General features: G+C 38.5%; 1 protein-coding gene across 1 annotated transcript in view; it reads right to left on the bottom strand.

Moving 5' to 3' along the window:
- The window catches only part of VPS50 (VPS50 subunit of EARP/GARPII complex), a 115,476-nt gene that overhangs the window by 4,268 nt on the left and 89,005 nt on the right, over positions 1 to 22,203 (bottom strand). The window contains exons 21-26 of the mRNA XM_053655064.1: positions 21,218 to 21,339; positions 13,872 to 13,952; positions 7,189 to 7,337; positions 6,097 to 6,193; positions 4,962 to 5,120; positions 1,819 to 1,940 (exon numbers count right to left, since the gene is read on the bottom strand). Coding sequence (XP_053511039.1) covers positions 1,819 to 1,940; positions 4,962 to 5,120; positions 6,097 to 6,193; positions 7,189 to 7,337; positions 13,872 to 13,952; positions 21,218 to 21,339 — 730 coding nt within the window. The remainder of the gene's footprint in view (positions 1 to 1,818; positions 1,941 to 4,961; positions 5,121 to 6,096; positions 6,194 to 7,188; positions 7,338 to 13,871; positions 13,953 to 21,217; positions 21,340 to 22,203) is intronic.

Below are 22,203 nucleotides of genomic sequence, written 5' to 3'. Positions count from 1 at the left end.
AATTCTCCCATCAATATTCTTCAACCCTGAAAAATGTGTGAGCATATAAGCACAGAAAGTGTACACACACATCTGACAATAAAACACTGAATGGACTGATTTTGGTCTCACACATTGCTGAGAAACTGTGTGTTCTAAGGCTGACAGTAATAAGAGTGAATGCATCCATTCTCCCATACATTACTCATTAGTGTCTCGTTCTTAGTCGTATAAATTAGTCGCGTAAAACGCTAAGATTCCCACGCTAAGGAATGAGATACTTCCCCTAAGGAAAGTTTCAAGAAGACTAAACTTACACTATTTAAAGTGATTAAATGATTGTTAAACATAAAAGTGAAAACAATTAAGTGTTTATACAGAAATATAACATTTATTATTCATTTTCTACTTCCTTAAACAAATCCATTAAAAGTACTTTTTGCCCTTGCTCAGCTGGCTGGAGTCCCCTACACCAGAGGGCTGTGGGTTTGATCCCTGGTCGGGGCTTATACTCTAGGCTGCAGGTTCAATCCCCAGTCGGAGAGTGTATGGGATCAGTGTTTCAGTGTTTCTATCTCACATCAAAGATCTGTCTCTCTCTTAAAAAAAAAAAAAATCAATGAAAACATACCCTTGGGTGAGATTCTAAAAAATAGTAATCAACAAGTTTTAAAAAGACTTTCCCATCAGGACTGTTGACACGGAATCATCTGTGACTTCTACCACTGCTGACTTCAAACCAGAGCACCTGACTGCGGTCAGCTTGTCCCTGTCACCTTGTCACTTCCTAATGCATTCTTTTTGTAACTGATAAGAACTGAAGAGAAATCAGATAAATAATGTGTGAAAATCCAACTGATCTGTACTTCTAGATCACTCTGAATGGGCTTTGACAAGGTAGTTTGCTGTAAGGAACACTTCAAATGTGCTACTGACTCTCATTTGTGTTCTAGATGTTATGGGCACAGGAAGCAGAGTCTCTGAGTAAGTGACATATCTTCAAAATCAACACAGGAAAGAGTTATACAGTTCACTATGGCATAATAAAGATATTATTAACAGTGGTATAGTGGCTCTGAGGACCGACTTTGCCATCAGAAAATCAGGAGTTCATAAGCCTTCTCTGTATTTAAAGCCCATGAACTTGTCAGGGGACCAGTCTGTAAATTACATAAATGTCCAACCACTATGCTGCACACATGAAATGAACACAATATTGGCTGTCAAATGCAACTGGAAAAAATAAAATAAAACGGGAATACTCTCAATAAATAAAAAATTAATAAATTAATTAAAATTAAACATTTAAAAATTATTTAAAATTTTAATTTTTTATTAAAATTAATAATAAAATTAACTGTGAACTCGGACAAGTTATTTAACCTGTTCAAGCCTCAACTTTGAGGCCAGGTATCCTCACTGACATAACAGAGAGAACAGCAGCACTATCAAAGCGAGCTTGTGGTAAGGTTGCATAATATAATCCTGTAAGTCCTTGGTTCAGTGAATGACACAGTGCTCAATAAGTGTTATGAATAATCATATCACTAGATAGTAACGGTGAGTACTAGTTTAACTTTCGGAGAACCATTAGCTGCTGCACCCCTCACCCTCCGATGGGCTGGCTCCAGGTCACCAGCAAGGAAAGAGAGCGCGGGCGGAGGCGGCACAGCAGGGCTAAGGGTACTCCCAAGTCTGACCTAAGGCACTATGGAGGCACCTGCTATCTGTCGCTATCTCCACCTGACCGTCTGCACCCGTTAGTGAGAACAGGTCACGTTATTCATACATCAGGATGTACCACTGAGGAATCAGGTAACACTTTCACGGAACACTTACCCTTCCACAATGGTTCTGTTGGCCAGTCGTATACAGTGTTCCCAAAGTATATTAGACACGGGCAAGGGTATCCGAACTCTCTTAGAAACCTCACTGAGCCTCCTGTTAAACTGCTCAAATTCCTACGACGACAAAAGTCATGGCTGTATGTGAATATAATTGTAATGCCACATCGCTTTCCATCTTAGTGGCCAAAAAAAAAAAAAAGATTTAACAACACTAAGAATCAAACCAAGCAAAAAGATAATGCCAAATTTATTCAATTTGATGTACTTTAAAAAAACCTTCATATTGTTTAAATTATGCTGTAATACACAGTAGGTACATACATTTCATCTCCAAGGAGCCGTCATCAACTGATTAATGATGCCGACAATGTTCAAATGTCTTTATGTCTCATATTTTTCTGTGACTGTCGGTTATGGATTAATGGACCTGAATAATCTGTTTCTAAAATATCTTCAAGAGACCCAGTTTAAAAAAAATGTTTTAATAACCCTTCAATTCCAAGTGAACTACTTGTAATTTGTGGCTATCTTGATTCCTTAGAGAGCAATCTGATAAGTTATTCTCTTTCCTACATATTTTTTCAAAGTAAATAAATTATTATATAGGAACAGATTTAAAAGTCACATAATAATGGCAAATTTTAGTAAGATGAATGAAGCAATATTTTCTATTACCTATAGAAAACTGAAAATTTTATTACTTATTAGTAACTTTTATGATCACACTTTACTAAAAATAAAAATATATGTAATTAATTTAGACAATTCAAATTACATAAAAGTGGCAGATGGTTCACCCCTCAATGGCTGTGCTTGTATTTCTGCTTTCCCTGGACTATTAACATCTAAATATGATCATTTACAAAAGTAAATGCTACTGATCTTTGCTTGACAATATATTTCAAAATTTAAGGAGGCTTAAAATGACCCTTTTTTCCTTCCCTGTCCTCCACAGAGAAGGGACACAGAGCTTACCAAGTCGAGATTGACGTGCGCTCAAGTTTTCTAACACCACACGGGAAGAAAAAGTCTAATTTGATCATCGCCAGTCAAGCTACCACACAATTACGTTATCCTTTGCCACTTCCTAAGTTACAACTTTTTTATTCTTTATTTTTATAGTTAATTGCTTTCAGTTATTCATGAAAAAGAAGTGCATCTTCAACACACTAAAGCCAGTTTCGAAAATAAAAGTTAAACACGTAACTGCGCCTCAGCGTCACTTCATGGCCCTGGTGCAGCAGAGCATTTGCTGCTGTACACGTTTCCCACAGGAAACCCCGCTTCGGGTGTCGAGAGTTTTCCTTAATACTTTAAAGATAAAAGTATATGCTGACTATATAAAACATCATTCTATTCATTGCTAAATTCATGTGCAAGAATGCTTGTTGGTAAATGAATACTAAAACCATTTCATTTACTTAGGTTCTTTTGAGGCAACAGTGCATAGTGCCTTTTACCTACTGGTTTGAACTTGGAAAAGTAATGGAACAAAACTTGTAAAAGTTTACACCATGGAATTTTATGCAGCAGAGAGAAAGAAGGAGCTACTACCTTTTGCAACAACATGGATGGAACTGGAAAGCATTATGGTGAAATAGATTAGGTACTATGATCTACTTTGCAGGAAGTAAAGAATAATAGAGGGGGGAGGGAGAGGGAGGGGGGGGGGGGGGGGTGGGGGGAGGGGGGGGGAGAATGTACTGAAAAGTAACTAAATAAAATTTAATATTAAAAAAAAAAAGTTTTAAGCTGCTAAAACTGGATTCAGGTTACTAATCTGAATAGCACTGGTTCTTTCTTACAATGTTCTTAGAATGCAGTATTACTGTTTCTTGGAATTAAGAGTAACTGAAGCAAGCAGCCTCCTTCTGGTATGAACAGTCACTGAGTGCAGGAGTCTCTTTTTCTCTTGTACCCTACGAGTACCATGGCAGCATGTCATAAAAACAGAATCAACTTTCCAAAAAAGACAGTGTGTGGTTATGTGTGGATTGCATTTATCTTTTACATTCCAAATGAAAATTCTCACCTGAAATCCCCTGGGTGCTCCAGTAACCAAAGGTCTTCCAGGGTGGCAAATCACAGAGCGCTCTTGCTGTCTGTCCCTTGCCCCTCAGGTCTCCCAACAACCCTGAGATGCTGCTACCTGATCTCGCACCCTCAGACTCTGACCCGGCCCTGGGAAGGGGCCCTACACTGCTGGGAGCTGGCACACAGGATGAATGCCACTGCTCTCTCTGTTTTGATCTCTGGCTTTGTTTGCTGGTTCCCAAGTGTCCCAGGCTATTTGCCTTGGAAGCAGGTAAAATGTTTGTGTAAATAAACTCAGGAGCTTAAGAAGGGCCAATTTTATTTTCACTGATGAATATGAAAGACAGAATCTGTCTGAAAGCTGGTTTTCATTCTCTCAGATGCTCTTCCCTCGCCTCAGGCATCCACGCAGTTCATATCCTCACTGCCTTCAGGCCTCTCCTCAATTCTCACATTACTGGAGTCCTGGGCACAGGTAACCACATGAGATTCCCCCTCCACTCACGCCCTGCCACTCTCTATTCCTCTTCTGGTAATTTGTGTTTTCGGGGCACATAAATTCCTTAATTTGTGACTACATTGCCAGCACCTAGAACAGCACTGGGAATGTCAGGCAATCTATAAACATCTCATGAGGCAGAGATCTTCAAACAGTCACTATAATTCTTTTCAGAAAAACTGATAAATGTAAATCATTAAATGCAATGGTAATGTGATTTCTGGAAAAAAAACAACCTAAAACAATCAGATGTACAGTATGGTCTCTTGATAATGAACACACACAACTGTAGAACTATCTTCTTGTCTTAACAGTCGTGGCTACTGAGATTACATAGTATGACGGTCAGTCAAGACATGCCACTCAAACTCCAACCCAAAGTGGAAAACCAGTGAGCAAGACAAAAAGCTACAAAGTATCCTTGAGTCTAAAGAAACACAATTTGGAAAATGAGTATAGTCCAATGCAGGAACTTGAATATCATGATGCTCACAACGTGGTAACAGTGCAAACTACAACCTCACTACTTTAGAGCTACGGCAACCGTGGGAACAGTTCTTAGTAGCATGGTCTTCAGCCAAGATGTTTCCCAGAGCACTTGCCTTTAGCAATGCATCCACATAGATGTTGTGCTGCGACATAATTTCCTTTACGTCCCATTTCACGTTTGCCATCAGGAGCAGCATCTGTTCGTAATCGATGGCTTTCCCGGCTACAATCCAGTAAATTGGTTTGCGTAGTTCACTGGCAGTTGAGACTGTCTGAAATAAATTTCACAGAAATAAACAAGGAATGTTTTCTAAAAGTATCAGAGTTATGAAGAATATTTTAATAGCTCCTATTTCTAGTATATATGATACCTGAAAATAAAACTATTCATTTGCAGATTTATATTATGAAAATACTGTAATCCAAGGGCAAAACTCTTACTCAAAACATAATTTTGAGACACTCAATAAACTTGAGGACCCAGACACCACAACTTTAAAGGAACCACAGATTTTCTTGGAGACTAGAAAATGCTTCTCTCCATTTCGGCCCTTACTCCCCCACCTCAGGGTTCCATCGTTCTTGACTATTTCTGTAAGGGCCCTCAAGCCAGTTCCCAGGCCTCTAGCCTTGCCATGTGAAGCCCGTTCTTCACACTGCCTCCAAAGCACACCCTCCGAAACACGCACCTGGCCATGCTGCTCGCCTGGTTCAAGTCCTGCAGTGGCTTTCCAGCACCCCTGGAATAAAGCCCAACCCCTGGCCGAGAGCACTGCTTATCCCTCCACCAGCCCCCTGCCCTGCTCTGACAAGCTGGCTTGCTCTCAGCTGCTCAGCACACTGTGCTTCCCTCACCTGCTGCTCTCTGTAGAAGTCCTTCCCTTAACTTGAACATACTCCCCATTCAGCTGGCTGGCCAATTTAAACACCACTCCCCCCAGGCAAGCCTTTCTAGACGGCCTGCTTCCAACCACACCCCCTCTACGCATGCAGTCAAGGTTACAAGCCCTGCCACTGCTGCTGTTCCCTTCTTATACTTTAAATAAATTGGCCTTCTCTCTCACTGCACCGAAAGTCTCAGGAAGTATTTAACACAGGAATTCAGGAGTGAATAAACAAATATTCTACTCTAGCTCTCCTGGGACTTAGAGACTGATCACTAGTTTAAAAAAAGAAAACACCTAAATAACGTGTGACAGTCTTATCTTGCCCACAGTGAAATGACACTCAAGACTGACCACCTCTGACCTGAGAGTAAAACTGCTGGAGGAAGGGCTTTTTGACTGCAGGCATCACGGCATCCAGGTGCGGCTGGAGGAACTCAAACTGTTCGGCCAAGAATACCCTGAAGGGAATAAATAACCCACCTCATAAACAAAGCACAGAATTTAGAGCCTGCCAATACTTTTGTATAAGTAATCTTTAAGATCTCTAAGCAGAAGTTTAACAATTAAAATTATTTTCCACCTTAATGAACTGTCTCTTGACACGCTCATCTACACGAAAATTAACGCTGAGCTTATCACTGCACGTGAGCTGCGATGGAAGAAGGGTGACTCCGAGAAAGCTAACTGGATACCAAGCTGTAGAGCTACACTGCTTTCCCAGTTAAGATAGGACCACAGATAACATAGAAGACTGCAAAGATCTGAAAGGATTGCTTTTCAAGATCCCATTTAATTATATACAACAGACCTGTGAATTCACAAATTTAGTTCTAACACTTTTCAGAAGTTGTCCAAACATTCGTGACATGTGACAGACTAAACTGGCTGAGACACAGACACGTGGGCTGCAGGTCAGGAAGCCTGTGTGCAGGAGTAAGAGTCCTTCAGCTGGAAGACTGCCGGCTGCACTGTTTCCCTCTATCTTTTGTTATCTACATGGAAATTCTTAAGTTGTAATTGGCTACATTTGATAAAGAAGTTACATGCTTCAATTGTATTAAGAACTGGGAGATTTATAAAGGTCAGGAAGCACTTGTGCTGATGGCAAGGGTTGACTATGCTTAACACTAAACTGACAATGTAACTACAGTTTCTCCAGAATTGCAACTCAGTACGAAAATAGAACATATATTATAACATGATTTTTTAAAGTTTCACTTAAAGCAAGAGAAAACTTAAAAGATTTCCCTCCTTCCATTTCTATAACTGAGAACCAACCATGCAGTTTTAAAAACCCACTGCTAATCTATTTTAGGATGTACTTCTCAAATATGTAACTAGTATTTAGAAGTGGAATTTGTATAGATAGAGCCAGAAGTCTAATTATGCAGTGCTTACTTTAATAACCTTTCTTAAATATTCAATGGCAAAGCAACCGCTTTTCACAACTTACAAGGACTCTGTGGCTACCACTCTTTCCGCCAGCCCGTACAAGGTGTCCCCAGATGTCAAAACCACTAGGTGACTGAGGTGTGGGCTAGGTACCTTCTCCTTTCTCTCTTCTGCTGCTGTGAGTGTGGCAGTGGGATCGGCTGAAACTTCCTGAAAATACAACACATGTTCAGGCACAGTCTGCAACAGCAATTCTAATAGCAATAAACCATGTGATTTTACCAAACCGGAGCTATAATTAACCCATGCTCAGACATGCATTAATTACATCTGGTTCCTGTTCTTCCCCACCACCCCTTACATTTCCTAACTACTGGAACTTTCCTTTCTATACAAAGTGAAAACGATCCAACTCTATCTGCTGCTGTCTGAGCATGACCGGAAGTGGCTAACCTGAGGAGTCCATGACCTGAGAGGTATTTCATAGAGACCACAGTGAGATGCCCTTCAAGAACTTGTAATGAGGAAGAGGAGATTGCTTCTTGAGAACTACATTGGCATGGTGTGAGTAACCATTTCACACCTGAACCTAATCAAGGCAACTTGGGTATAACTTAAAGGATGCAGGGTTAGAATGAAGTCATTAACTGCAACACAACCAGCTGCACCGTGTCTGTTGGGGACAGATTACTGACGAGAAGGAGGATGGTTAATGGGAGTAAGAGAAAGGGATGCCCCCAAAAGCAGGGTGTGTGGAGCTTTAAAAGATCCTCAAAGAAAATTAAAGCACAAAAATTAGACACATAAAAAAATCTAAAATGTAAATCTAGATTACTTTTTAAATACACTACACAGTCATAGATCACTGACGATTTCCTTATGAATAAAAGAGACATCAAATGCACTGGACTCCGGAGTATAACTTAGGTTTACAAATTTAGCAACATGAAAATAAAACATTATAAAACCTTTCGAGTTAGAAAATGGTTTTATTCTTCATTACTTCTTTTCCATACCCTATCTTCCTAAAAGATACTGTCCCTTTTCAATCTCTAATCAATCTTTCGTTGCTTGGGGGACAACTGTGCTTCTCTAGGGAGCATAGGGGTGAGGGAACAGTGCCAGTTAATAAATGTTGCAGTTCCTTTATTTACTTCCTCCTACTAAAAAAGGAAAAGCATCACCCTATTTCTGAAAAAGAAAAATCACAAAACCACATACTGTTTGTTACCAACTGGTTGCTTGTGATACTGAATCCGGGTGGATGTTGACTCTTCATCTTCCAGACTGGCCACCTCGTCTCAGTACCTCCTCCACTAACTCTTTGGTAGAAGCCACCTCATCTGTCAGTTACACACTGCAGCCAAAGTCATTCTTTCTTTTAAATATTTGCCTTGGATCATGTCAATTCTGCTTAAAGCTCTTCAATGGCTTCCTGCCTGCCTTGGAGTAAAATACAAAGGCTCCACACAATCTAGGCTCTGGCTTCCTCTATCACTACCGCCTTGCTGACTTCCTTCTGACTATTTTGGCCTCTTTGCTGTTGCTAGAATAGGCCCATTATCGTCCCACCTCAAAGTCTTTGCATGTTCCCTCAACTGAAACGTTTTTCCCCAAAATATCTCCTCCCTACTAGAAAATGAGCTGCATATGGGTAGAGAGTTTTATCTTATTCCCCTTTGTTACCCAAGTTGTATCCTGAACTCTCAGAAAGTGCCTGGCCTCATGTGTCTGATCAACAGACACTAAATAAATGTTTGCAGAATAAATAAACTCTCGCTCACTTCCCTACTCTTCCTTCAGGGATCTGCTTCAATGTCACCTTCTCAGAGAGGCCTTCTCCGATCACCTAAGCAAAATCACACGCTTTTCTCCTTTTTCCACCCTTCTTTCCTAGTTCTTCCTCTTAACACAATCTAACACTAAATGAGATATTCATTTATTCTCCATCTGCCTCCTACACTAGAGGGACCACTGGTCTTCCACAAAGTACTTAGGAATTCAGTATGAACAACAAATGAACAAACGAGAAAACAAACAAAAATTAATAGACACAGATAACAGCATGGTGGTTACCAGAAAAAAGGGGGATGATGGGGCAGTCAAATATACGATGATGGAAGATTTGACTTTGGGTGGTAAACACACAATGCAATATACAGACGATGTATCACAGAATTGTATACTTGAAAACTATAAAATTTTATTAAGCAATGTCACCCAATAAATTTAATTTAAAAAGAATAAAATGTGAATGAGAGAAAAAAAACAATAAAGATAGCTATCCAGCCCTGGCTGGTGTGGCTCAGTCGGCTGGAGCATTGTCCTATAAACCAAAGGGTCACAGGCTTGCTGCCCAGTCACAGCACACGCCTGGGTCGCAGGTTCAGCCCCAGGTTGGGTGTATATGAGAGGTAAGCCATCGATGTTCCTCTCCACCTCTAAAATCAATAAGCATGTCCTCAGGTGAAAATTAACAACAACAAAAAAGGGATAGCTACCCAACTACTGTGTAACCTGAGTCTTGTCCACTCATCACAGAGCTCTTTGCCTTCTATCTCTAACACCTCCTACAGCACTCTGTATTTTTAGTTTTCTTAGTTTGTGAATATCCATCTCAGAGCAAGTCAAAGAATGGGGAGGGAAGCTAGAACTGTGAAACAGGAAAAACTAATAAAGGAATTGGGAGGAGGCGAGGGCATATGGTTACCAAGGTGGCCCCGGTGGGGTAAAAATGCCTGACGAGCAGTCAGGCAGAAGTGTAAGCACGAAGGGTTGCTGCGGGTGGTTATGAGTTCCCAGCGGAAGGAGAGGGTCAACCAGAAGTGACGGCCACTCAGTATATACGAACACTCTACAGACGAGATGAGCACCGATAAACTTCCTTCTATGAAGCATTATATTCCTCAAGTACAACAGAGTCTCCTTTCAAGCACCGAACATGAACCCTTTTCAAGTGTTGTGTAATTAAACTAACAAAAACTGACATGAGCCCTGGCTGGTGTAGCTCAGTGGATTGAGTGTGGGCTACAGCGAACCAAAGAGTCACTGGTTCGATTCCCAGCCAGGGCACATGCCTGGGTTGCAGGCCAGCTCCTCACTGTGGGGCATGTGAGAGGCAACCACACATTGATGTTTTCTCTCCCTCCCTTCCCCTCTCTCTAAAAATAAATTAATTAATTAAAAAAATAAATTTAAAAAATGACATGAACTTTCTGCCAATATTGTACAACCTCACACTCAAAATAGCTCTAGGATAACATGAATACCATACATTTATAACAACAGTTACTCTGAATTTCCTTTTTTTAAGATCGGGTACCACCATATAGACACATATTTATAAAATTAAAAGCTTCTTTGAATTTAGATACTAACTGGTCGATCTGGGATAGAAGAGGGGGTGGAACTGGAAGTGATGAAGGCAGAGAGAGGCCTTCATGTGTAGCCGGAGGGGAGTGTAGTTTACGTGTGGGTGTCGCCGGACGAGCCAAAAGCACGGACCTAACTACCTCCTCACCACCTGCAATCCAAACGTGCCGAGTCCCCTCCCTGCTCGCACAGTCCTTGCACAACATCATTCCTGCAGAGACCGCTGGACTGGCCCCCGTTTCAAAAGGTTTCCATTGGGATGCCTGCCTTTGTTCCCAGTTGACACTGGTATTTAGGCACAAAAATTAGGGTAATTGTCTGCTCAAAGGCTAAAATTCAATGTTTACATTTAGGGAAATAATGCTTGAAGACAGCAAGAGCCACACAAACGTCAAGCTGACAGAAGTAAATGGCATGTGCTTACTGCTCACTTGGACCAGTGTTGTAGTCATGCCGGTAAAATCAGGGAAGGATATAACCTTTTGAAGACACTGAGAAATAAAACCTTAATCAAACTTTGTCCTCACAGTGAATGTCCTATTTTTTTAGCCTTTCCTGCCACCAGTTATTACTACTAAGAGAATTCATATTTATGGGCCAATTTAAAATATATTTTATTATCAAAGACTGAAAGTTGGCCAAAGGTGTTAAGCAAACATTTAGCATCACCAAGTGGACAGTGAACACTCACATTTCTGGGCCATTATCACCTGTGCCTGCCCCTTTTCTACTCTCCCCTCATCAGACCCTTTTTCTTAGACTTCACTTGATGTGTCAAACAAATTTTCTTAGTTTCCTTGACCTCATATAATAAATGATTTTAGGTGGCATCTTTAAGAACACAATGATTCTATTTGCTTTTCACAGCTAAGCAAAGCTTAGAAGATAAATATGGAAAAATAAAATAACAAAACATACTGTTAAAATTTTGACTAACACATATGAGAAAGAAAAGGAAAAATACTACTTCAATCTAGTTGTTCCAAATTGGTTAAGCTATATATTAATAGCAAACAAAGGTACTCAATAACAAGAAATCAATTAACATTTTCTGCCAATCTTGATGCAAATTAACAGGGTGAAGAAAAAGAATACACCAGCTCACCAAAACCCGACATCAAGGCCTAGTATATGACAAATATATTTTCTAAAATAATAAACCAATGCTTATCAGTATGTATAAAACTTAACATGCAAAACACTGAAAACAAATGGAAAATTTCAGGACAACTGATGTACTGCTGCAGAGGCTTGTCCTCCACAGGAGTAAGGACCATGCAGAGAGCCAAAGGCCGGCACACCTCAGAAGCCGGATCACTGCACAGCCCTCTGATCCTAAGCGCTGTCTTTAAGAGATTGGAAGAATAAGGATGTAAACAAAAGATACCTTTAAGAGACAAGGTACCAAAGAGAAAAACAGACATATTTATTTGGGAATGGAGGTGTAACTGGTTTTTACAAACACATTTTTAAATCTAACTACTACACCATGGTATTCAGGAAGAAGTGTATCCAGTGAACACAGAACTGGTCAGGCAGACACTATGGATACACTGTTACCAGCAGATGGGCGGCAGCTCATCTCAAAGGGCCCCTGTGGTTCCATTATTTACCAGATCATGCTATTTCACTACTTCAGATGGCAAAATCTGAGGCATTAAATCCATACCTTAAGGGTCAAATCTGGACTTGTAGTTTGACCGCCATAAATTAGTAACCAGCAGGGATGACAGTAACATCAGAGTGAATAACTCTAGGGATAAATTACAGCCCAACAATCTAGTGGCATTAGTGAGAAACAAGAAAAACTTTAGCAACAGAGAAAGATCTAATGGTAAAGGTTATACAAAGTATCAAAAAAGGATAAGCAAAATCAAAACATAGATAACTGCCAATGATGAAAGCCAAAGGACTTTAGAGACAAAACAAAAAAAAAAGATGACTGAGTCAAAGGAGCTTTGGCCTCTGAAAATGAAGATCAGGATTAAATGGGTAACGCCAAGGAAACAAGCCATGTTAAGCCAGGAGACACAAAACTTACAGATTGAAATTTATTTATTTATACTATAAAAATTTACTGAAGAAATGCTGTGTGCCAAAGTGCTATAAAAATATATATACACATTCATATGTATATATTTCTAAGTATGTGCAAGGCAAAAAGATGTCCAAATGATAAGGGAGATGATGAGATGGATTCAGGTTATTTTCTGTGCTCACCTGAGATATCAGCATGTGCCTCTCACTTTATTCACCTCTCTGCTCAAAGATCACCATCCTATCACTCAGCTTCATTTTCTTCTTGGCCTAGCACTAAGTATGTATCTGAGACTATATTACATATAAGTATCTGACTATATAAGTATCTGACACTATATTATGTATTTGTTCATCTGTCTCTCTGCCCCAATAAAATACCGGTTCTAAGAAGACAGGGACTACCTCTTTTGTGCACTGATGAACTGCCAGCACTACAAAAATGCCTGGCATATAACAATTACTTCAAAAAGTATTTCTTAAAAGACTGAGTGATTACATTGCTTCATAAAAACATCTTAAGAGAAGAATGTACATAATACTGAGCTTACAAGAAAAGAGGAAAAATGACTGCTTGTTTAGGTAAGTAAAGGAACAAAGGAAAATTCGGGGAATCCTGGGGTTAATGTAAATGCAGAGAAACATAATGAACAACAAAAATCTCTGGCTACAGTAACCAACCACAAGAAAAAAAAATGTTCTTAAATGCTCAAGAACTCTGTAGTGTCAGCTTAAACACTACAGAGCATCAGCCTTGTTTTACAACCTTAACCTATCTTCTTAAAACACGTTTCATCATGTGACATGGTCAAAAGCCCAGACTTCCCACAACATAACCAACTAAACCCAGACTGGAATTCCAAAGCCGTTTATGAGAAGGTCCTCACCACTCTGCAGTGCAGCTCTCCAGCATATACCAGTGCCCGTCACGGAGACCTGCCGACCTCTGGGCCAGGCCTGCTCCACCTCAAGGCCCCAGCTCAGCCTCTGAACCTCAATCTGGATGCCCTTTCTTCTTTTTCCCACGAAGCCCATGCCTGTTCACCAAAGTCTAGCACAAGTCTCACTTGCTTCTTTAGTCATTCTCTGACACGAAATTTGCACATACACCTCTCCTCTCTTGAACTTGCACTGGATCCACTGCCGATTATCATGTTCTTCCATGTTTTCTCTCTCCAATCAGACTACAGGAAACCTCCGCTTTACTTCCCCTGAACACCTGGTGTGACACTAACACCCCGGCACTCAGTCTACATGTAGACACATAGTAGTTGCATAGATGGCTAATCTCTACTGTATATAAACCCAAAGAATTGGTTCCAATTGATTACTTACCATGTCAATAAGGCTCTCTTGTATTCTGTTTAGAGTTGTTCTTAGTCTACTACTACTAAGGCCTAGTCCTGTTGATTCCAGCTGAAAAAGAAAACAAAAGACATGCTATCACTGTGGCGATAACCTTGTGAGTGTTAGAAGTTCTAACTAACCAAAATGAAGAACCTGATGAGTTTTCCCTCACTTAGCCTATAGAGGGTGCCCAAACTTTGTTTCAAAATTCCAAAACATCAAGCAAAAAAAGTCAAACCTTAGTCAAGGGAACAAAAGAACTATTTACACACATGCATTTACAGGTCACACCAACGTCTATTAGTCTAATGAAGTATCAGGAGAGAGTTCACCAGAATTTCTTTCCTACAAGTTATTTTTAGTTAAGAAGACTTCAGATTTCAGATACTTAAAGACAGTACCCAGTGTTACATTTATGTAGAAGCATAATAATGTACTGTTGCTAATGTAACACAAATTAGAGACAGCCTAAATCTTCATTCAAAAATTAATAAACTTTTTTTAGTAAACATTCCACAGTGTAGAATTCTCTTCACTATAACAAAGCCAAAGCATTTATAAAAATCTGCACTCAAGAAAATAAACGAGAAGTGAGACTTGAGTGCTCAAGACATGAAAGGTTGGTTTCTTGAATGATGATTCAATTGACAGTAAAAATTTAATTTAAAGGTAATCATAGATACATACAGACACCTGGAAAAAATAATATTCTGCATAAGTCAATAAACTTTAAACTTTATTAACAGTGAACTATAAAATATCACAGAAATTATGTGCGTGTGTATGTATACACCAAAGCACACACACATACTATCATTCCCCATCGCTTCCTCCCCTAATACAGGAACAAGACATCACTTACACAACATGGGTTAGAAAGCCCCCAGCCCAAATAGCTGTGTGATGGCATGGGATAGTCGAAACATGAACTAATTTTAGATGGGAACTCTGTATTCTATTTTACTAGGTTTTTTAACCTCAGCTCATTTTCTTTTTTTATTAGGTATTATAGATAGTTAAATTCAGCCATTTTAAGTGCAGAGCTGGATCAGTTTTGGTTATTGTATACAGCCTGGCAAACCAGCAACCACTGTCGAGATAGAAGCGTTTCCTCACTTTAAAAAGTGCCTTCTGCACTTCTGCAACTACACCACCTTTATTTAACCGCTTAGCTGCTTTCTGTCCTTGCAGTTTTGCCTTTTCTAAAATTCCATATAAATGGCCCTGGTTGGTGTGGTTCAGTGCCCTGAGCGCCAGCCTGCAAACCAAAAGGTTGCCAGTTCAATTCCCAGTCAGGGCACATGCCTGGGTTTCGGACTGGGTCCCCAGCAGGGAGTACACAAGAGGTAACCACATGCTGATGTTTCCCTCCCTTTCTCCCTTCCTCTCTCTAAAAATAAATAAATCTTTAAAAATAAAATGCCTTACAAATGCAATCATACAGCATGTAGTCTTTTGTGTTTGACTTCCTTCTTCTGTTTAGTATACTTTTGGGATTCGCCCATGTTGTAAGTCTACTGGTATTCCATGCTCTTTTATTTCTTAATAATTAGTATTCTATAATGTGGACACAGCACAGTCTGCTCACTTTTTCACCAGTCAATGAATACTGGGTTGCAGTTTGGGCTACGTGAATAGTACCACTGTGAATATTTATGCATAGCCTTTGTGTGGACATACACTTTGTGTGGTAAACATGTGGAAGTGCAATTTCCAGTGCATGTACTTTTAACTTTATAAGGTACTGCCATATTGTGTTCCAAAGTGGCTATGCCATTTTGCATTTTAACAAGCAATGTACACAAATTCTGGATGCTCCGTTTCATGAACTGAGTGTTTGCTGTTCCCCTCCACCCTCAATTCATATGGCGAAGACCTAGACCCCAGTGCAGTGCTACTTGGAACCAGAGCCTCTGGGAGATAATTAGGGTCAATGAGGTCATGAGGGTGCGGGGTTCCCTCACTGGGATTAGTACCCTCATGAGAAGAGACACCAAAGCGTCTGCTCTCCTTCCACGCGAGAACAGAGGAGAGGCCACAGGAAGACACGGCTAGAAGACAGATGATTTTCTATTTATCCTATTAGTTACTGTATGGTGCTAAAAGCTCTAGCTATCATTCAATTTTTTTCATTTTCTCTTGAATTCTGTCAATCATTGCTCCATCTATCTAGAATCTGTAACTAGGCACATACACATTTATTATCATTATGTTTCAGTTGAATTGACTCTTCTGTCATTATAAATCCATCTATCTGTAATAATACATTTTGTTCAAACTGATTTTATCTGATATTAACGTAGCCTCCTTATGACCACTGTTTGCATGGCATATCTTTACAATCCATTTGCTTTCAAGCAAGGTGTGTCTTTTGTTATTAAGTATGGGCTTTGTTTTCACTCCTGACAGAGATGCTGACCATCTCTGCCTGTTGAGTGTTTAGTCCATTAACACTCAGTGTGGTTGCTGGCTGGGTTTACAGCTACTATTATACACTAGCTCTATTTAGTTCCTTGGCTCCTCCTCTCCTGCCTTTTCCGAACACACAAGTTTTTTTGAATTATATTTTAACTTTCCTGTTGTCAAAAACAGTTAAAGTTCTTTGTACTATTTCTCACTGTTGTCCTATGGATTACAGTACCCTCTCACAGGCTATTTACTGTTACCAATGTACTGCTTTACATAATATGCATAAATCTTGTCATCTTATTAAGTCCATACCCCTCTACATACCTTGTTATAATCAATAACGGAGCACTTTTACATCATGAACTCCAGAAAACAGTGTTAGCATTTCAGTTTAAACAACTATATTGTTTATAAAGAAACTAGGTGGAAAAATTTTTTTAAATAATCTTTTGGACTTCTGCAGGTCGTCTCTGTAACCAATACTCTTCGTTCTGAGGACCCGTGTCCTCACTCAGCATCTTCTTCCTTCGGCCTGGAAAACTTCCTTCACTGTTTCTTGTATTACCTGTCTGTTGGTGGCAAATGCTTATTTCTTCTTTCTATTCAACAATGTCTTAATTTCACCTTCATTCTTAAATCGTGTTTTTGTTGGATATAAAATTCTAGACACTTTTTTCTTTTCTTTCAGTACCTTAAAGGTGTTACTTAGTGCTCCTCTGACCTCCACAGGTTTTCATGAGAAGTCAGCTGTTAATCAAATCCTGGTCCCTTCCAGGGGATTCCTTCTCTTCATAGCAGTTCCTCCTGAAGCTCCATGTACGTTTAACCATGTGATATAACTTAGCATGTTCATAAGGCTTTGATCACTTTTTGTTTTACAGTTCTTTTTCCTCTATATTCATTCTGAATAATTTCTATTAGTTTAGATTCAAGTTCACAAATTCTTTTCTATTATGTCCATTTGGCTGTTAAGTACTTTCAGTTTTTTTTTAAATTGTGAAGTTGTACTTTTTAGTTGTAGGATTTCACTTTTTTTAAATTACTGTTTCTATTAAAACTTCTCATTTCTCTACTGGGATATTCATGCATTTAAAATATGTTTGCTTGCTTTACTGAAGATATCATAGTCCATTTAAATTCCTTTTCCCTTAGTTCCAACATCTTCAAGTCAGACTAGTCTGACTTCAAGTCTGACTTTCTTTTTACATAAGGATGTAGTCCACTTTTTTGGTTCTATACATTGTATGTTGGGTAAAGTTGGAGTGCACCATCAATCTGATCCTGGAGATTCTGGATTCCATTCTTTTTCTCCAATGAGTACTCTGTCCTGTTTTGAGTGTGTAATTTTCTTGCCTGTGTGTGAATTACAAACTGTCTCTTACACAGCAAGTTCAGTCTCTGTTGATACATTCTTTTCTTTGTTTAGCATCAGTCAGTCTGCTGCATATAAACAGGGCTCGTGGGTTAGTCAGACTCAGAGGTGGACAGAATTTGGGATCCTCTCTCTGGCTCATTATGTTCTGAACTTTCTCTTACCCTGGTTTTACTTTCCTGGTTCCCCAATCCATTGACACTGCAGGTTTTATTGTGCTTGCCTCCACCTGTGTGCCATGTGGGCATCGGTTAGTCCTGGAGTAAAGGCCATGGAGATGTAATTTATTTTTATAGCTTCCCGTTGATACATGCTAGCATCAACTCCCCATCAGAGTCTTAAGCCCCGGTTCCTCTCCAGGAACTTCAGGTAGTTGCCCTTTGTATACCACCCACGTTTTATCATTGTTTTCTGGAGGAAGTATCATCCAGAAAGGTCTTCATACATTCTACCCATGAGTGTAAGTTAATTCATTCTTAAAAGCTGAGATACTGAGTCACAGACTCTCTACAAGGAAAGAGTTCCATCAATGAACTGTAACTATAAATGAGGCTCACAAACTGTTGTGAAGTAAGAACCCTCATAAGATTTACTTGGATAAGAAACAATCAGGACATCAATCCACGTGTCCTAAGAATCTACTGTGTGCTTACTACTGTGTTAAGGTAAGCTACAGAATGGTTTTCTCAAAAGAATGTGAACAGGAAGAACCAAAGAAAATGTAATTCAAGAGGTAAACAATGGAAGGCTGGGGCAGGGCGAGATAAAGCAGTTCCATGAGTCTATTGTACACTCAGATGGATTAGATACATAGCGAGCATCGGTTACAACCAGGTCAGCGTACAGCAGGAGCTTCAAGAGGAACTGCTATGAAGAGAAGGAATCCCTTAGCTTAACTCACACACACTGGTCTTCCAGCCCATGACTTTCTAGAACCCCTGAGAAGCAGATGTTTATTCTTCCACAACCAGCATCTTATGTAAATTCACTCATATACTTTCTTCTGGGAAAGAAGCAGGAGCAAGCTGTCTGTTCTTATCACTCTACTAATTACCCGACTCCTGCTCTAATCCCGCCCACCTAAGACTCAACAGCTAACAAGCAATTTGGAGTAATTTATTTATTTGAATATGGAAACTTCTAGAATTTCTAATGGGCTTGAAAAGTTGACTTGTTTAGGAAAGTCAAAGCTACCTCTTCAATATTATATTGCAGCATATGCTTATTTATGCCATTTACTCAGATTGTTGTTCCAAAATTTATTTAAAGTAGCTAGTTAAGAATATAACCATGCTCCACATTAAAAAAAAACTTTAAATGTATATGAAAATTAAGCAAAGCAAAATATGGGTAGAAAGTAAGGTGAAGTTTTTATACAAATTGTAAAGAAAAATTCCTTTTTATGAGATACAAAGTCTCTGTTTTGCTTTAAATAGTGTTTCCTTCAGTTTTTAAAAATCAAAAATAATAAGGTCTGAATTACAGATTGTTCTAATTAAAGACATATATATTTTCCACATTCAATACATTGATTATATTTAATATTCAATGCATAGTAACTAAAAGCTACTATTACTAAGCATAATCTAATAATAGAAAAGTCTTTAAAAGTACAAGTAAGAGGAAGGGTAAATGCTGTATTTATTCACATATACTCACTCATATGCACACTTTGTATTGGTTCATAATACAAACTGTCTCTAATATGACATATGGGTAGTCACCCAGATTAAGAAGAGAACATTCTATCTCACAGCTAATTGTCTGAAAATACAGAACTCATATAATACAAACTATTTCTAATATCACATGTAGGTAAACATGCAGATGAGAGATAGTAACCTTAGAATTTATAGCTAATTGACTATAATGAAATAGCTTTTATTGAGTCTTATAGGATTAAAAATGCTTTTCATAAAACAATTATCAGATTAATGTGTTCTTTAAAACAACAGATTTTAAATTAAACATGCAGCATATTTTATAATCCGCACCTAACAATCTACCCTGGCTAACTTTCTCAGGTTCTAATGAAGCCCACTGGAAAGAAATCTGTGCTAGAATATAATCGACTGGAAAGCCACATCTAAAAACAATTAGTCCCCCAAAGTTTCCAAAGGACTCTATTTTAACATATCTGATCAATGATGTGGTCCAGAACTATTCTAGCCAATATGATAGTCACTAGCCACGTTTGGCTACTTATACATAAAGATGAATTAGATAAAATTACATACAACTTAAAATTTTAGTTCCCCAGTCACACTAGTCAAATTTCAAGTGCTCAACAGCCACATGTGGCTAGTGTCCACCACATGTGACAGTGCAAGCGCAGCGCATCCCATCACTGCCAACTTTCTCTCGGCCAGCACCAGTCTAAAGGCATAGCCCCAGAGACAGAAGACTCATCTAGAAGACTGTAAGATTCTGACAATTAGCTAAAACTCTAGGATGCCCTTCATCTTTAACATTTATATCTTGAGTTTCCAAATTCATCATAAGGAATTAGTATACAGGGTCCAGCAGAAGTAAGGCCTTCTTTGAGTGTGGTTGTTAGGGTTATAATATGGGTGTAATAATTTATAGTTTTAATTTGAACATTTCACCTAAAATGTTATATGGTGTGCTTGAGCGTGATATTGTAATGTTATAGAATTACATGCTTATAATTTTGTAATAAAAAAGGGGCGTTATTTGTACTGGACCCTATACATTTTATAGTAACAAATTCTGCATCAATGCTTTGTCTCTGATTATATTATAATTCTTTCTAAGGAAACTTGGAGAATTAAGAACACAGGAAACTCAGGTCCCATATTAAGAGATGTCTTCTATATACTTGTAATCACAGCAAAAATATGAGTATGTACATGATGAATATAGTGATCCATTAAAACTCACATTTTAAAAGATACAAAATATAGTATATGAAAAGTTTTATGATATATTTATAGAACAAAGCATCATGCTTTTGCACAGAAAACTATAAACTATCCAGGTGAACTACATAATAATCCTCAAATATCAGGTCAGTTACCTGCCAAATACTGGCTTGTTCTCCTTAGGAGCAGAAAAAGATAAACTCAGTATGAGCAGCAATACAAAAAGGAGCAGAAACATTAATTCTGTGGCAGGCAGATGGTTCAGCTCAAAGATTTTCAATTGTAGTAGTGTCTGCTCAGGTTGTTGGCCAGTATTTAAACGGTCTCATTTACCGTGGAGTAGTTACACACCGGGCCAGACTTAAATAAGGCAACCAGCACGTCTTTCACTGCCAGAAACATCAAGGTTAGAAACAGATGCTGTACTTTTTCTGCCAAAACTCTGAATAACATACACTATGTTTATCATATAAAAGCTTAAAATTAATGTATAAATAAAGCAATTAGGCAGACAGAAAGCTGGTATCAATAATTTTGTTGGATTTCTGATGAAAATCTTTCAAAATAATGCTATTTGTATGTTTTATACAGAGGGAATAAACTGAACTTTACATTTTAAAAAACCCAAAATTTAAAAGAAACACGTTCTTTCCCCTTAAAGGTTGACTTACTGAATCATTCCGACCAAAAAAGGTATATATGGCATATAAATAATAATCAAATAGCTGAGACATGAAATGGATGACATCAAAGGCAATTGGCTTCAGAATGTTCATCATCTGCATATATTTACCTAAAAAGAAAAGATTAAGTGAACAAAATTAAAATCTATTAGTCTATAATTATAAAGTGACAATAAAATACTTTACCAAAATATTTTTAAATGAAATCCTACATTCGTCAGTCACACCAGCCACATTTCAAAGGAACAGTCATTTGTGGCTAGTGGCCACTGTCCTGGACAGCAACATGCAGAACAGTTCTGTCATCTTGGAAAGTACTACTGGACAGCACTGATGTAAATAAGACCTACAAAGATTTTCATATCATTTTTATTGTTTTTCAAATATTCATGGAAATCCAAACTGTTCTCCAAATGACACTGTACAAGCATACAACACAAGTCCTCACTTCTTGGAGATTCCACTTATAATAATTTCTTCAAAAATGTTTATGTGTAATAGAAGACAATGTACTTGGAAAAAAAGTAGGGTATTTTCCATAATCATATACACACTTAGGAAAAGTAAATAGGCAAGAAGAGAAAGGACATGTGAAGACACTTCCCATTCCCTTAAATCCCAGCCTTGTGAAATCACATGCTGAGACCAAGAACCCTGCTTTATCAACACATAGCTCAAAGCTTAATACTTTCAAAATGCCAAGAACATACACTCCACATTCCTTCCTTTGGGAGAGACCATATTCCATTTTCTTTCCTCTAAACACAAGACAGTTACACACAAAAAAAATTAAAAGCCAAAATTTATGCATTTATAAACAATGTATTTGAAGACTGCACAGGAGATAGGCTAAATTAAAAACAAACAGTAAGTGCCTAATTATGCGTGTGTGTTTTTATTGAAAATAGTAGAAATATGCTCTTCTATAGAAGATGTTAAAACAGGCCATTTGCTTAATATCCAAATGAGCAAAT

This window comes from Artibeus jamaicensis, unplaced genomic scaffold, assembly GCF_021234435.1.
Source record: "Artibeus jamaicensis isolate MK-2021 breed Jamaican fruit bat unplaced genomic scaffold, CSHL_Jam_final contig_923, whole genome shotgun sequence".
Classification (NCBI taxonomy): Eukaryota; Metazoa; Chordata; class Mammalia; order Chiroptera; family Phyllostomidae; genus Artibeus; species Artibeus jamaicensis.
This window is presented reverse-complemented; position numbering and strand designations above follow the sequence as displayed.